Source organism: Mustela erminea, chromosome 11 (assembly GCF_009829155.1).
Source record: "Mustela erminea isolate mMusErm1 chromosome 11, mMusErm1.Pri, whole genome shotgun sequence".
Lineage (NCBI taxonomy): Eukaryota > Metazoa > Chordata > Mammalia > Carnivora > Mustelidae > Mustela > Mustela erminea.
In genome coordinates this window covers 46503323-46517354 of record NC_045624.1, presented here as the reverse complement: position 1 = coordinate 46517354, position 14032 = coordinate 46503323, and the positions used below count along the sequence as shown (strand labels likewise).

The 14032-nt window shown below is 42.9% G+C and overlaps 1 protein-coding gene and 1 pseudogene across 2 annotated transcripts in view; both read left to right on the top strand.

The window, feature by feature from the left end:
* Window positions 1-14032, top strand: part of CHN2 (chimerin 2) — a 290529-nt gene that overhangs the window by 150277 nt on the left and 126220 nt on the right. For both annotated transcript variants that reach the window (XM_032305767.1, XM_032305769.1), the window contains exon 3: window positions 8345-8400. In XM_032305767.1, coding sequence (XP_032161658.1) covers window positions 8345-8400 — 56 coding nt within the window. The remainder of the gene's footprint in view (window positions 1-8344; window positions 8401-14032) is intronic.
* LOC116569698 lies at window positions 13266-13398 on the top strand (annotated as a pseudogene).

The window sequence follows — 14032 nt, the reverse complement described above, 5'->3', positions numbered from 1 at the left end:
CCGACTGAGCCACCCATTTGGCCCTCCACTTAAAATTGTATACATAAATATATATATTCACACAGACACACATATATACCTATACTCGCTCATGTACATATGTGTTACAAAAGCAATACAAAGCTGCATACAAGAGAAACATTACAAAACACACAAAGCTGAGAGTGAAATGTTTCAGGGTTGACCAACCAGCCCCCATCCTGGATTCCGCATCTCTGTCCTGCTTACCCAGGGCTGACCTTTGTCAGTTTTGGAAGGCATAGCCTTCCAAGTGTTCAAAAGACACATGCGTTATATGAAGGTATTTTTGCAGTTGTGCCCTTTTGAAAAAAAAAAAAGGGGTTTATGCAGTACTTGGTGTCCTTCAACTTGCTTGTTTCACTTCACAAATACTTTGCTTTTATCTTCCCACGTCAGCATATATAGAAGAACCTCATTCTTATTACATGAGTCTGTTCTTCCATCTGTGAAATAAAGGGGTTGTGCTGGGTCTCTGAGGGCCCTTCCAATCTAATGTTCTGCATTCTGATCTTCCATTTTAAAAGGCAGCGCTAATGACTTAGTAATTGGATGTTTTTGTTTGTTTGTTTCCTAATGGAGTGTGAAGAGCTCTGACAGTAAATCAACAAAATATCCATAGTGAGAGGCTTGGGTGTTCTATGACTCACTGTGCTTTGCACACCACTTTGCACACAGCCTTGCGTATATTAAATAGCCAATAAATATTTGTTGAGTGAGTGCCACTGCAGAGAGCTCTACTGAAGCAAAAAGATGGCATTGGCTCAGATTCATTTTGCCTTTTGCTAAGAGACCTTGGGCCACCCAATATATCTCTTAAAAGGGCTTCTGTGTCCTGAGGAAGGTAGGAAACAAATGGCTAATTACATGTTTACAGTGTCAATTTCACGCTTGTGTATTGGTTTTAAGTTTGATTTGGGGGTCTCACCAAGTTGTGTGTGTGTGCGCGTGTGTTTAATTTGCTCTAAAATCATAAAACTTCAGACACAGAAGGGATAGTTAATGCCATTTAATACAAACTGATTGGCATTTATGAAATTACTCTTTATTACATCTGACTAAGTGTCATCCTGACTGTATTTGAGGACCTCTGGTGATGCCTAATTCCAAAACTGAAGGGAGTATGCCACCAGATGTTCCATTCATGGCATCAAAACCACATTGCCTAAAGGCATTCAGAGAATCTGAGAAAGAACTCTCTTTTGGCTGTCCTACACCACTAAATTATTTGAGTTTCAGTGCTGGGCCACCTAAAAATTCACCTGACCATATTATTCCCAAGATCATGCTACTCTCTTATTCCCAAGATGGTCATCCTTTCATTTGGTCTTTAGAGCATAAGTATTAGGAGTCAAAAATGACTAACTTGTGATCCATACTTTCCTCCAGTTTATAGTTTTGTAAGGGAGACATATATAAACCAGTTAATTTAAAATGCAAATGGATTTTTAGTAATAATATAGCATTCATCCACCTCCTGGGATTAGAGAAGTCTTTATAGAAGAGGTTTAAATTTGTATAGAGTCTTGGAGGATTAATATGAGAAGGAATCTTAGGGTCTTGCCAAGCTTCATGAGATACTTTTTAAAATCCAAATATACTAAAACTAGGATTTTCCTGAACTGAACATCCAAAAAATTTCAGAGTATGAAATTTGCTTTATTTGAAATAACTGGTTGTTAAATCCATTTTGAACCTCAGGACTCACCAAGCTCTTGTCTTTGAAATGTTCACAAGCCATCCTTTGAAAGACAATTTTAGATATTGATGTCAAGCTCATTAACGTATCATTTATGGAAGCCACATTTTTCCATCACATGCTTTTTTTTTTTTTTCAAACTTTAGTGATTATTTGGTACTTTGAAATCTCTCATATATTTGCTGGAGGCAGTACATTTTTACCATATTATAGGACTTGATTCTGAGAATTATGATTTTGAATTTTTATAGAAGGGTCTAGGTATGTCTTATCTTTTATTGCCTGTTATTGGACATAACTTTGACTTATTTGATATCAGATTCTAGTTGTGAGGCATGAATCCCAATTATGATTATTCCTAAAAGAAAATTAGTCTGCTTGATGATAATCTACTTTAAATAGTGGTTTTCTCGGGTTTAATGTTAATTACAATGCTCTTGATTACCAGTATCGACAGTTTACTTTCCTGATCGTTTAAGCAAAGTGTTAGAACTGAGTCTCAGGGCTGACTGATCTTATCCCTTGCTAACTCCAACATTGTGGTCCAAGGGTTGTGATATGCTGCCGCCCTGAACCAATCAGGATCCAACCCTATATAAGATATGGAACTGGAAAATTTTGAGAACTGTTGGAATGGGGAAGATGGAAATGGACATTGGGGAGGCAACTACAAATGTCTGGCTTAGAAATGTAGAGGAAGGGATGTCTGGGTGGCTCAGCTGATTGGACGACTGCCTTCGGCTCAGGTCATGATCCCTGAGTCCTGGGATTGAGTCTCTTGTCGGGTTCCCGGCTTCACAGGGAGTCTGCTTCTCCCTCTGACCTTCTCCTCACTCGTGCTCTCTCTCAAATAAATAAATAAAATCTTAAAAACATATATAGAGGAATAGGAACCTTAAAATCAGCTCTCTTCCTATTTTATTTAAGGTAGACTGTTCATTCATTCGTTCACCACTTATTCAGCAAATACATACTAAGTTTTTGCCAAGCCAAACACTGTGTTTAGAGTCGTGAGGCCAAAGAGATGGATAAGTCCGGGTTTTGACTCCGAGCGCCACGACGGCACATGAGGTTCTTCAACTCCCTGAATTCTCTGCTCCCCTCCCTTTCTTAGAGCCGAATGCAGTCACTCACTGGGCTGTTTCCAAAAGAATAATCTTGCCCCCAAATATCATATATCTGCAGCTAGTACTTAATATTCAAGACTAAACCCCCAAACATTGATGAAGTCACCGAAAAAGTTTTGGTTTCAATATTGTAAAAGAAAAGCTATCTTCAAGTTCACTTAAATAAATAAATAAATATATATATATATATATATATATATATATGAAGCCATATTCGAAACTTTAAACCAGAATTGTATGAACTGTATGCCCTAAGCAGAGAAGTTCACAAGTCAGCCACCCTCGGTATACTCTGCAAGCTTTTCTTTTCTAAGAGGCCAAGTGCCAATTAAACAGAGATGCTGGGGCCAATGGCCCTCCCAGGAGACCTTCCCAGACAGTAGGTCAAGCAGTCACAACTTGTGCCTGTTTTTCTAGAGAGGAGTTCAGAACCTCAAAACCCTTCTCCACTGACCCCCTGAATCAGAATCATTGGGGGGAATATTTATAATAACAAATCCTTAGCCCCACCCCCCAAGATTTCTGAATCAGAAAAATGGGGGGGGGATCTCCAATTTATCACATGCTATAGGTGTTTCTTCCGCACACTTACACCTGAAACCCACCATCTTGAGGCTACATGGCCTCACACTTGGGTTTTTCACAGTGCCATTAGACAAGAGGAGACTCAGTCCCCGTTAAGACTGGACACTCTGTTAGTGAGAAGGTGGGAGGTGGGGTTCAGGGGAGAAGACCTCCAAAACACTTACTAATTCTCACTCACACCCAAGAGCTTTTCCCATGAAGACTGGAAAGACATGGGCGGTGAACTGGGGGTACTGGCTCAGTGTCACAGTCCAATGGCTGGCTTGGGCTCTGGGGTGTGCATGCCCCTCTTTAGAAAGAAGTGGCTGAAGAGGCCATTCCTGAAGGGTCTTTCAGGAACTGTGGGTGTGGACTGAGCTCCCGCATCACCCAGGCAACGAGCTTTCACTTGGCATCCACAGGAAGAGGGGCTGATTATTGTCAGAGGAGAGTGCACCCAGTTTTCTTCTTGAAAACAAAATAAAACCTTCTTTCCATGAGCTCTGGGCTTCTCAGTGTGCTTCAGGTTGCTTGGGGAGCAAGAGCTCCTCTACCTCCACATTCCCCAGTGACCATACCCTCTGCTCAACAGCTCATTCCAGTGCTAAGAATTAATCGTGTGCTCTAGAGCAACCAGGGCTGGGGAGTGCCTGGAACACATTTGGAACATTGCTACAGCAGCAAATTCCATCCTATCACCTCTTAGCCTACAGAACCCCCCAAGAAGTGACATACAGTATTGCATTTTGCTTGTGAAATATGTTTGTTGAACAAAAACAACAACAAAAACTCAAGAAGTGACACTTTCGGATTATGTGACATGTTCCAGTTTGTATTAAATGTGCCTCAGAGGGTTTTTTTTTTTTTTTCGTGGACAGTGGTTTTGTTATAGCTAACCTGGAAAAGGAGGGACCGAGACTCTCACTCGAAGCTAAGATAGGATTTAGGGTCCATTTTTTTATATGGCTACCATTGCCGTTGGTTGCCGTCTCATTATCTTTATGGAGACACATAATCCAGATGGTCAACAGCTTCTGTGCCTAGTTGCCAAATGCTGTCGCTTAGAGCTGCAGCAAACAGATCGGTTCCTGAGACCTGCTCACTGAGAAACGGCAGTCAGTCGATGATGTGTGCTGCCCACGGACAAGGAAGGAGACCTGGCATCTCTGGCTCGAGAGGCTTCGAGGGACCCCCCTCAAAGTTGCCCCGGATCAGACTGTTTCTGAGGCTAGCGAACGATGGCGTTGCTCTTTACTAAACCTGAGAGAGTCCTCAGAGGACGCAGCAATGGACTTTAGCCTGTCCAGAATGTTCCTTCACCTGGATCCTCTTTGATTGTTTATGGCTTCTCCATTTCTCATTGTTTCAAGATCCTCCCCTCCATTCATCTTTCATTGAGCCCTGTCCTCTCCTCCACAACCAACTCACCTTCTTATCTACGTTTCCACCAGTGTTGTCTTAACATCTCCTTGATGTACAACTAAAATACTGTTCTCTCCTGGTTCCCTGCCTCCAAGGCTCCTCCCTTGATCCTTCCTTCAGCGAGGCAAAGCACAATGGCCCCACTTCTGGCTGCTGAGCATTAGAATCTCCATAGAGCTTTATAAAAAAAAAAATATTGGGGGGCTTTTCACCAGACTGTCCGAGTGAACACTGCCAGCGAGCAGCCCAGTCCCACACAGGACCTCTCAGCTGCCTGAGTGGGAACTCTGGCAAGTCATTTAGGGAACGATTGGAAGGCTGAAAAATACACACCTTGGAATCTGGGAAATCAGGCTTTCAACCTCGATTTCATCATGTTATTTGTATGATCTTGAGCTTCTTCAAAGCTTGGCATCTCCACTACTTTTATTAGTCAGGGCAGAATAATAGTTACCCTGGAAGTTTGTCAGAAAGATTAAATGAGAAGATGTAGATAAGGTGTTTGGCACATAGTAGGTGTCCACAAAATGGCAGCTTCTGTTATTCTGAATAGTCTTATCCTTATTATTATTCTGAAACAGACCAGATCGTGTCATCTCCCTGCTCAAAAAATGTCACCGCCTCCTTCCTGCAGACAGAAGATCATCCATGCTCCTTGGCATGAGCTGCAGGATTTAGCTTTCTGTGACCTCGTCCTACATCTGCCCATCTTGATGGAACAACCATGCTGGACCCTTACTGATCAATAAACATACCATCCTCTTTCCCTGTTGGGGCTCTGTCTTCACCTGGAACTGCCTTCTCCTCTCTATGTGCAGAAACCCCTCTAATGCTTCAAGAAGAGCTCTATGCTTCTCCCCTTGGGAAGCTATCTGGCCACCTGAATAAAAAGAACCACTTTCTCCTCTCCCCCTCATTAAAGCATTTGGTCCATCCTGGTTTTGTTTCTCTACACAAGTCTCTCTCATTGGGTCAGAATCTCCTTGAAGACATGGGTTGTGACCCATGAGTCATTGGATATGGTCTGTTTGTTCACCAGATATGGAATCAAGCATTACCCTGTGCCAAGCACTGTTCTAGGTGCTGAAAGTGCCACAGTGGATCAAACAAAGCCTCTGTCCTCAAAAAGCTTACACTTTGGCCAAGGGAGACGAACACAAAATAAACAAAATATATTGATAGTGATGAGTACTGTGAAGAAACATAAGACAGTGTCAGGGAAGCCCTGAATAAAGGAAGAGAGGGAGCCACATGGCTCTCTTGGGAAAGAGCAATCCAGGTGGAGGCAATAGCAAGGGCAAAGGCCCTGAGGCACAGAAAAATAAGGAGGGCTCTGGACTCAAAAGGATGCGTGGATGCCCCAGGGCAGATATTTAACTTTCCTGTACTTGTTTCCTCATCTAAAAAATAAGAATGATAATGACACAACATTCTTTTTTTCTGCATTCTCCTGAAGATTCAATAAAATATTATTCCTGGCACAGGACAGGCACTCGATACAGTAGTTCTCTTCTCTTCCCCCTTTCTCTCTATTCATCATAAAAGCCTCCACATAATGCTGACTGTGGTAACTGGTGTGTAGCAGATGTTCAAATATTTGCTGATATGAATTGCAAAGGCACACTTAGCAACAAATGTTTCTGTCTTATAACACGTGTACTTCCTTTACACCTCCAAGGGAGGCGTTAAAAATGACGTCCAGCCTACCCACACATATAACTGTTGCTTCACGAGGCATTGGTGATGGGAAGAGAAGAGGGGGCAGGATTCTCTGGCTGTGGGTTCTGCAATTCACCTTGTCTGGAACACTCTGCGATTTTAGGAGCTGGTTTTTTTGGGTCTCATGACAGTCCTTAATAGCAACACTAAGGAAAAGCAGTTAATAGGTGTTGGGACTGATTCAAGAGGTAGAAAGGGTTCCATGCAGCCTCTCTCCTGATTTAAGGAGAGCATGGGCACTACTGGGATGGTTGGTGGGACACCCACAATTGTTTCTCTTTCTTTGGCCAATTCTTCCTCATGTTTCCTCTTTGACAAGAAGCCTTCTCTGTCTCTACCTGCCATACGTGGGTACAATTATTCTAAAGTGGCACAGGCATCGTCATTAGTGTGGGCAACCCAACTTAGAAATGTGGCACATTAAAACATCTACAAGAGGATTAGATGGTTTCTCCTCTGTGTGGAAGCTGGGCAGTTTACACTTAATTAGGTAAGAAAATAACCATGTTGAGCTAAGGCATTGAGAAGCTCTACTTAGGAAATACATCCCATCATTTCCAGCCCTGTTTCTACATGACCATATGTATTTCACTTCATTATTTTTTATTTTTAGACCTAAAATGAATCAGAAATTTTTGCTTATGTTACTATCTTTACTAGAAATATTTTATATGATTGAATTTTAACTTTTCACAGATTTATGCCATCTTAAGTGAATTCTTCTTTCTTCAAGATGGTAAAGATAACATCAGCTTGGTTTTCAAAGAGGTAGAACTCACAGGTACCAGCATAGGTTGGCTTACCTCTAAGAGAAATAACCAGACTAGCTGAGCAGTAGAAAATCACTCGTTGGAGTCCCAAAAAGCATACATAATAGGCCAATAAATATTATTTTTATATACAATTACCTCCATGTCCAGGCCTGGAAGTCTGTCTTTAAAGCAGGGTAAAAGGGGCTCCTGGGTGGCTCAGTTGGTTGGGCATCTGCCTCCCAGGGTCCTGGGATCGAGCCCTGCATTGGGCTCGCTGCTCAGTGGGAAGCCTGCTTCTCCCTCTCTCTCTGCTGCTACCCCTGCTTGTGTGTTCGCTCTCTCTGTCTCTCTCTCTCACTCTCTCTCTCTGTGTCAAACAAATAAAATCTTTTTAAAAATTTTTTTAAAAAGCAGGATATAAGAGAGTTAAGATATTAAGGGGCCCAAGAAAGAGGAATGCCAGTGGGTGGGATCCAGTCACAGAGATGAGAATGCATGGTGATAGGCACCAAAAAATGGAACTCATGAAAAGAGCAAGGGCTTGGGGTTTCCTTCACTCACAATATCAGCGGTGTCTTGGTACATAACTGTAACATTTCAGAAAATGGCACCCCTCTGCTAACACCAGTCTTTCCTGATTTATCAGGAGACATGAGCATTTCAATTCAGGAATCCTCTTTAATGGTCTTACTGCTTTTGTCCTCGCAGGTAGAATTCCAAAATAGTCCAAAGAATTTTAATCCTACCTTCCAAGAAAGCCATAAAATGAACAATGCCAGTAACAATTATGAAACTAAATTGGCCTTGTAAAAGAATAAAAAAATCAATTTTGCCAGTTTACATGCATGGTAACTAATTTCCATATAAATGAGCTGACTTTATTCAGTCTAAAGCTGTGCCTGTATCCTCTTTGTTTTTTTTATTTGAAATTTTTGCTGTTCTTCAGAGGCACTTAGGTGGGACTATTTGAAGACATCTTGGTATGTGTGGTAGTTTTCTAATCATAATTATCTTTTTCTTTCTTTCTTTCTTTCTTTTGGCAGTATATCAGTTACAGCAAGAGGCCCCTCGTCCCAAGAGGATCATTTGTGCTGGGGAGGTCAGTACTCAGCTATTTCTGACACACCTTGTTAAATACGATGAATTTTCAGTGCTGTGTTGGTATCGGAGGGCTTTTGGGTTTCCTGGGAGTTGGTTTGCATTAACGTTTGTTCGTGTGTCACCAGATTTAATGCCTGAATCATCTATACTTTGGAATTAGGTATGACTTTTAAAAATATTCACCAACTCACTTCAAATCAGAGGTCTCATGTTTTTAAACATTGCAGAGGCAATTAAGCCTCCTTCTCTAACACCCCCTCCCCCGCCCCCGCACACACACACGTATTTTGGTTGTTTTCCTTGTTTCTGCTGTTTTGATTCTGTCATCATTTTTTTCTTATGGAATGCTTCCAACAGAGAGAACACAGAATAATAAATATCTGGGTACTCTCAACACTTATATTTAACACACCTTTATGCCCTCTCACATTTACTTGACATTAAAAAAAAAAAATCCCTACAAGAGAAGTGACTGTTTTTTAATTCTTGGAGATGAGCTTAAAAATATATTGACTCATAAAAATGCTTACCAGCCCAGAGAACTTTCCCCAGTAGTCCCTCACTAATCAGTTCTCTTATCATCTGGGATGCTGGCAAGATTGAAAGACAGGACTAAGGCTCTATTTTCTATTTTTATGCCCATCAGTTTCTCTAATAGTCAAACTAACATCCTTCAAACAAAGGTCCTTGGGTCCTTGCTTATTTTTTATATTTTGACTTAGATTAAATATAGAGTAGCAGATGCCTTTTAAAGTGTCACATCTGCTTTACCAGGAGGAAAAGGCTCCAACTCCAACCCTCTTGAGATTCAGTCTTGAACATCAGTACTTTCTGGCTACCAGACTTGACGGGAATCTGGTTTTGAACCTGCCTCCTCAAAGATACGCACATGCCCACACCCAGAGACAACTTATCACTGTGTAATAAATGTTTCTATAGAAAGGTTTACTTCTGTTGAAAGTCACTGAAATTCATCAAATAATCTGAATATTGACACAGAATAGACATTCCTATCCCAAAAATATGGCTTGAGAAAAGAAACCATCTGATCCCCAAGGAAAAATCCAGGATGAGGTCCACTCCTTATCTGGTAGTTTTATCTTGTTCTGCCACCAACCCTGATGACTTTTGTCCCTTGGTTATTCATAATATCTAAATAAGGAAAGAATAGGATAAAGACAAAATGTTTAATAAGATGTTTGGAATAGAGTAAGGGGATATGTAAGAAATAAATTGTTAAAAATTATTTTAGGGGCGCCTGGGTGGTTCAGTGGGTTAAACCTCTGCCTTCAGCTAAGGTCATGATCTCAGGGTCCTGGGATAGAGCCCTGCATCTGGATCTCTGCTCAGCAGGGAGCCTGCTCCCCCACCACCCTTGCCAACTTGTGATCTCTGTCTGTCAAATAAATAAATAAAATCTTTTTAAAAAAATTCTTTCAATCCTGGGGCATCTGGATAGCTCAGTCAGTTAAGCATCCAACTCTGTTTCAGCTCAGGTCATGATCTCAGGGTTGTGAGACCGAGCCCTGCATGGTGATCCACACTCAGTATGGAGTCCACTTGAGAGTCTCTCCCTCTGCCTGCCCCCCCACCCCCACTGCCCTGTACACGCTCAGGCTCTCACTCCCTTAAGTAAATCTTTAAACAAAAAATTCTTTTAATACTATTTTACATCTAGTATTTCTCCAAGAGAAAAAATAAAGCCCATGCAGGAAGTTAAGGGAATTCAAATGTCTCTGGGAAAAGAATGTTTGTAAAACTAGAACATCACTAAGGACTTTTCCTAGGGCCATTAATAAAAAGTTTCCAGGCAAAGTTGGGTACCAGAATTTAAAACGTAGGGGGACAGTAAATAGCCATTTGTTCATTTATTCAACAAGCATATATGGAAAGCCTACTGTGTTCTGACTTTGGTCTAGGTGTTAGGAATACAGCAAAGAACGAGGCAATTGATACTTTTGAGTGTTACCTCAAAAGAGAACAAAATCGTGATGTATGTAATTAAAGATAGAGCTACTATTTTAGCTCTGCGTGTGCACACCTGTGCGCGTGTCTGTACATGTGAGAGAGAGGGAGCACTTCTTTACTTCTCAAAATCTTTGGCACCATGTCACTTGTCCTCTAAGCCAGGTGGAATGTTGGCAGTGGAGATGGGTAGATGTAGGTTGGCTTCACAGAAGCTCTTCATAGGGTTCAGCTGAAACTCCTCAGACATTTAGGGGGATCTGAAGGGACCACAAATCTCTTTACTGTGGCCCTTGCATCGGAAGGCAATGCCACAGACATCTTAGCAAAGCAGAGCCATGTGCCACAAGCCATCCCCATCTAGTAGAACTAAAGAACATAGTGCATGTGTAGCTTTGTCTCCCTCTTGTCTGTCTTTGTAACCAACTTTTCACCTTTGTTGGTCTGATTCATGAGTAGGGATCTGGTTGATGCTGGACTCATACATTACTAGCCTCTAGAAATTCCACATCCCATTTCTACTAGGAAACCTCGCACGAAATGGATATTCACCAGCTCCATTTCCTCTGCAGGCGGCATGGGGCCCAGCCAGCCAGGCAGGTGTCAGGCGATAAAGGGTCTCGTGTGTTGGCAGAACAGGTGCCCTTTAGATGGGTGCCAGCAGGAGCAGCTTCAGCTCCCTTTGTCTTCCAGTGCCGTGTTAACTGGGAGGAATTCCTGCCTGCGTGGCTTGGCCTCCCTGGACTTGGCCTCCTTCAAGGGAAGGCACAGCCTCCTCTTGGATGCCTCGAAACCGCTGCTTTTGCTACAGGCCTTGTTTGAGCAGATGTCTCTGCCTTGTACCACACCTGCCTGCTCGGGGGGTGTGCCTAATGAAGTTAGGAAGCCCTCAGTTGGCATATGTGGCCAGAGAGACTGAAGCTCTATCAACGCATTACATAACGCCGTACGGGCTATTTCTTTTGAACCACAAGTAAATGCTTTTTTTGGTGTTTGTTGTCTTACCCCTTAGCCAGCTTTTAAGTGTCCACGCTTTCCTTCTATCCACATCCCCAGTGCCCTCCTTCTTAGTCTTCAGCCTCTCTGCTCCCAGCCGTCCTGTCGCCGGCCAGCCTGCCTAGCTGTGTCACTCACATACCCCATCTCTTTTGTTTCTCTGATGACTGATAACCTCCCAGGCTAGGGACCCTTCTCAGGTTAGGGTCTTCCCACTGAATGTGATAAGGACCCACAGGAGGACACCAGGTGAGTGTTTTTACAGAGATATGGAACACTGTTGCTCAAAAGGAAGGACACAGGCCAGCATGGCTTGAACGCTGGCTAGCTATCAACAGATACCAACCACCTAATAGACTTTGCTGGGGAATTAGGTGGCTTGAGGGGACAGCCTGATTCAGCAGGCAAAATTCAATGAGCTTTGTCAACCCAGGCAGGGGAGCCCAGCTACAGGGTCAGCTGGACCTGTTCTGAACTCGCGCTCTCCCACTTTCTAACTTACCTATCTTAAAGCCAAGCACTCACTTTCTCAGGGAGGTGAAGGTCTCCTTTACTCCAAGGGCCAGTATCTACTTGACAGAGTGCTGTAAATGACATATATGTGTCAAGTGTGTAGAAGAGTGCTTGGCACATAATAGGTACTCAGAGTTCATGATTCAAGGCAGATTCAGAAACCTGCGAAGGGGAGGCTCTGAGATGCTCATCAGGGATGGACTCAGAACAATAATGGTATTCTCTGAATGCGAGAGCCAAAAAGGATCAACAACAAAGCAAGATGCCTGGGTCAGGAATTAAATCGCCAGGAGAAAAGATGTTGAGGATGAGGAACAGAGGGTACAAGCAGTTGAATAACAGCCCTGGTGCCAATTAAGCCAGGCATGGTCAGTTCGTGAAATAACAGTTCATTGCTTTCTTGAGATTCATCGCTGTAAATTAATATTTATCGAGCAGCCACAGCACCTGGCGCTCTGCTAGCATTTCCTGAGCACTCCTTGCCAAGAAATTCAAAACATCTTCCAGTAGCAAAATTCTCTCTTGCCCGTCTGACAATTCTCAGCCAGTCATTTCGTAAGCAATTCATTAATTACCGAATCTGTGCCCGGGTAGTCTGGCAGGACCTGTGGCTGTTGACCCCCAAATGTGTACCTCTAGCTAAACCCTCTCCCTGGGCCCGACACCTCGCTCCGTCTGCCTACTTGACCTCTTCAAGTGAACATCCCACACCACCTGTAGCCTAACATTCAAAATAGAACTGGACCCCCCACTCCATTAATTGGCACCTAACTTCAGGGACCTGGACCCCTCCCTTCCTGCCCTCACCCTTTTCTCTAGTGATTGTCAGATTTACCTCCAACTGTGTCTTGCACTTGCACTTGCCTACTTCCTCCTTCTCCACGACAGCCATGTGGTTTGGGTCCTGCTCATTTCTTGCTTGGATTGTTGCTGGTCAACTGCCTCCTGCCTCATCTCCCCATTTCCACCACTGGCACTCTCCCTGCAGCCCACATCCGCGCACGTGCGCATGCACACACAACACACACACACACACACACACGCACACACACACCATTCACCAAACAGGAGCCAACATTATTAAATATAAATCTAACAGCTTCAACAGCTTCCTGTCACTCTTAGAATAAAAGCAAAACTTCTTGCTCTGCCAGTGAGCCATGATGGGGGCTCCTTTGTCTGTCACTTCCCTGTCTGTATCGTTCTTCTCAGAGCACAGCCCCACCAGCCTCTGCTCCCATTCATCAAACAAACCACAGCGTTGCTCTTGTAGAATCTTCAGATCTGCTCTTTCCCTGGAATTCTCCAGTGTTCTCTGCATGTCCAGGTTTCAGACCAAAGGACAACTAATAACAAAGCCTTCCCCGAACCCCATAAAAATTAGCATCTCCATGGTGAGCAGTGCTCTCTTCTGAGCGTGAAGCTGACTTGAGGGCTTCTTTCCACAACTGCCCATTGCCATCGAATGATTGCTTTTCTCCTCCTCTGGGGGAGTAAGAGGAGGAGGACACAGTCTGAATGGTAGAAAATAAACAAAAAAACTGAGGCACCTGGGTGGCTCAGTGGGTTAAGCCTCTGCCTTCAGCTCAGGTCATGATCTCGGGATCCTGGGATCGAGCCCAACATCAGGCTCTCTGCTCAGCAGGGAGCCTGCTTCCCTCTCTCTGTCTGCCTGCCTCTCTGCCTACTTGTGATCTCTCTCTGTCAAATAAATAAATAAATAAAATCTTAGAAAAAATACAAACAAACAAACAAACAAGCAAATAAATAAATAATATCTTCCAACCATCAGCTCTTTGTCATGTCCTCCTGTTTATTTTGTTTGTAGTACCTAATACACTACCTAATATAATTTCTCCCACATTTAATTGTTTGCTTGTCACCTATACATCTCCCTCCAGGGGAATACAAGTTCCAGAAACTTCATCAGTCATAACTGCATGGCCTTCCCTAGCATTGAACCTAGTGCCAAGCAGCAGTGGGCAATCAGTAAATATATGGTAAAATTATTTTTTAAAAATAGAGACTGCTAACATAAGGAATTTAGAATTCTCAAACTATTGCTAATAGCATATCAGATTTACCCAATGCTGTTATTAGGGTAGTGACTTAGACTTTTGGCAGTGGTTAAGGTTCTTACTTAAATACAGACTAAT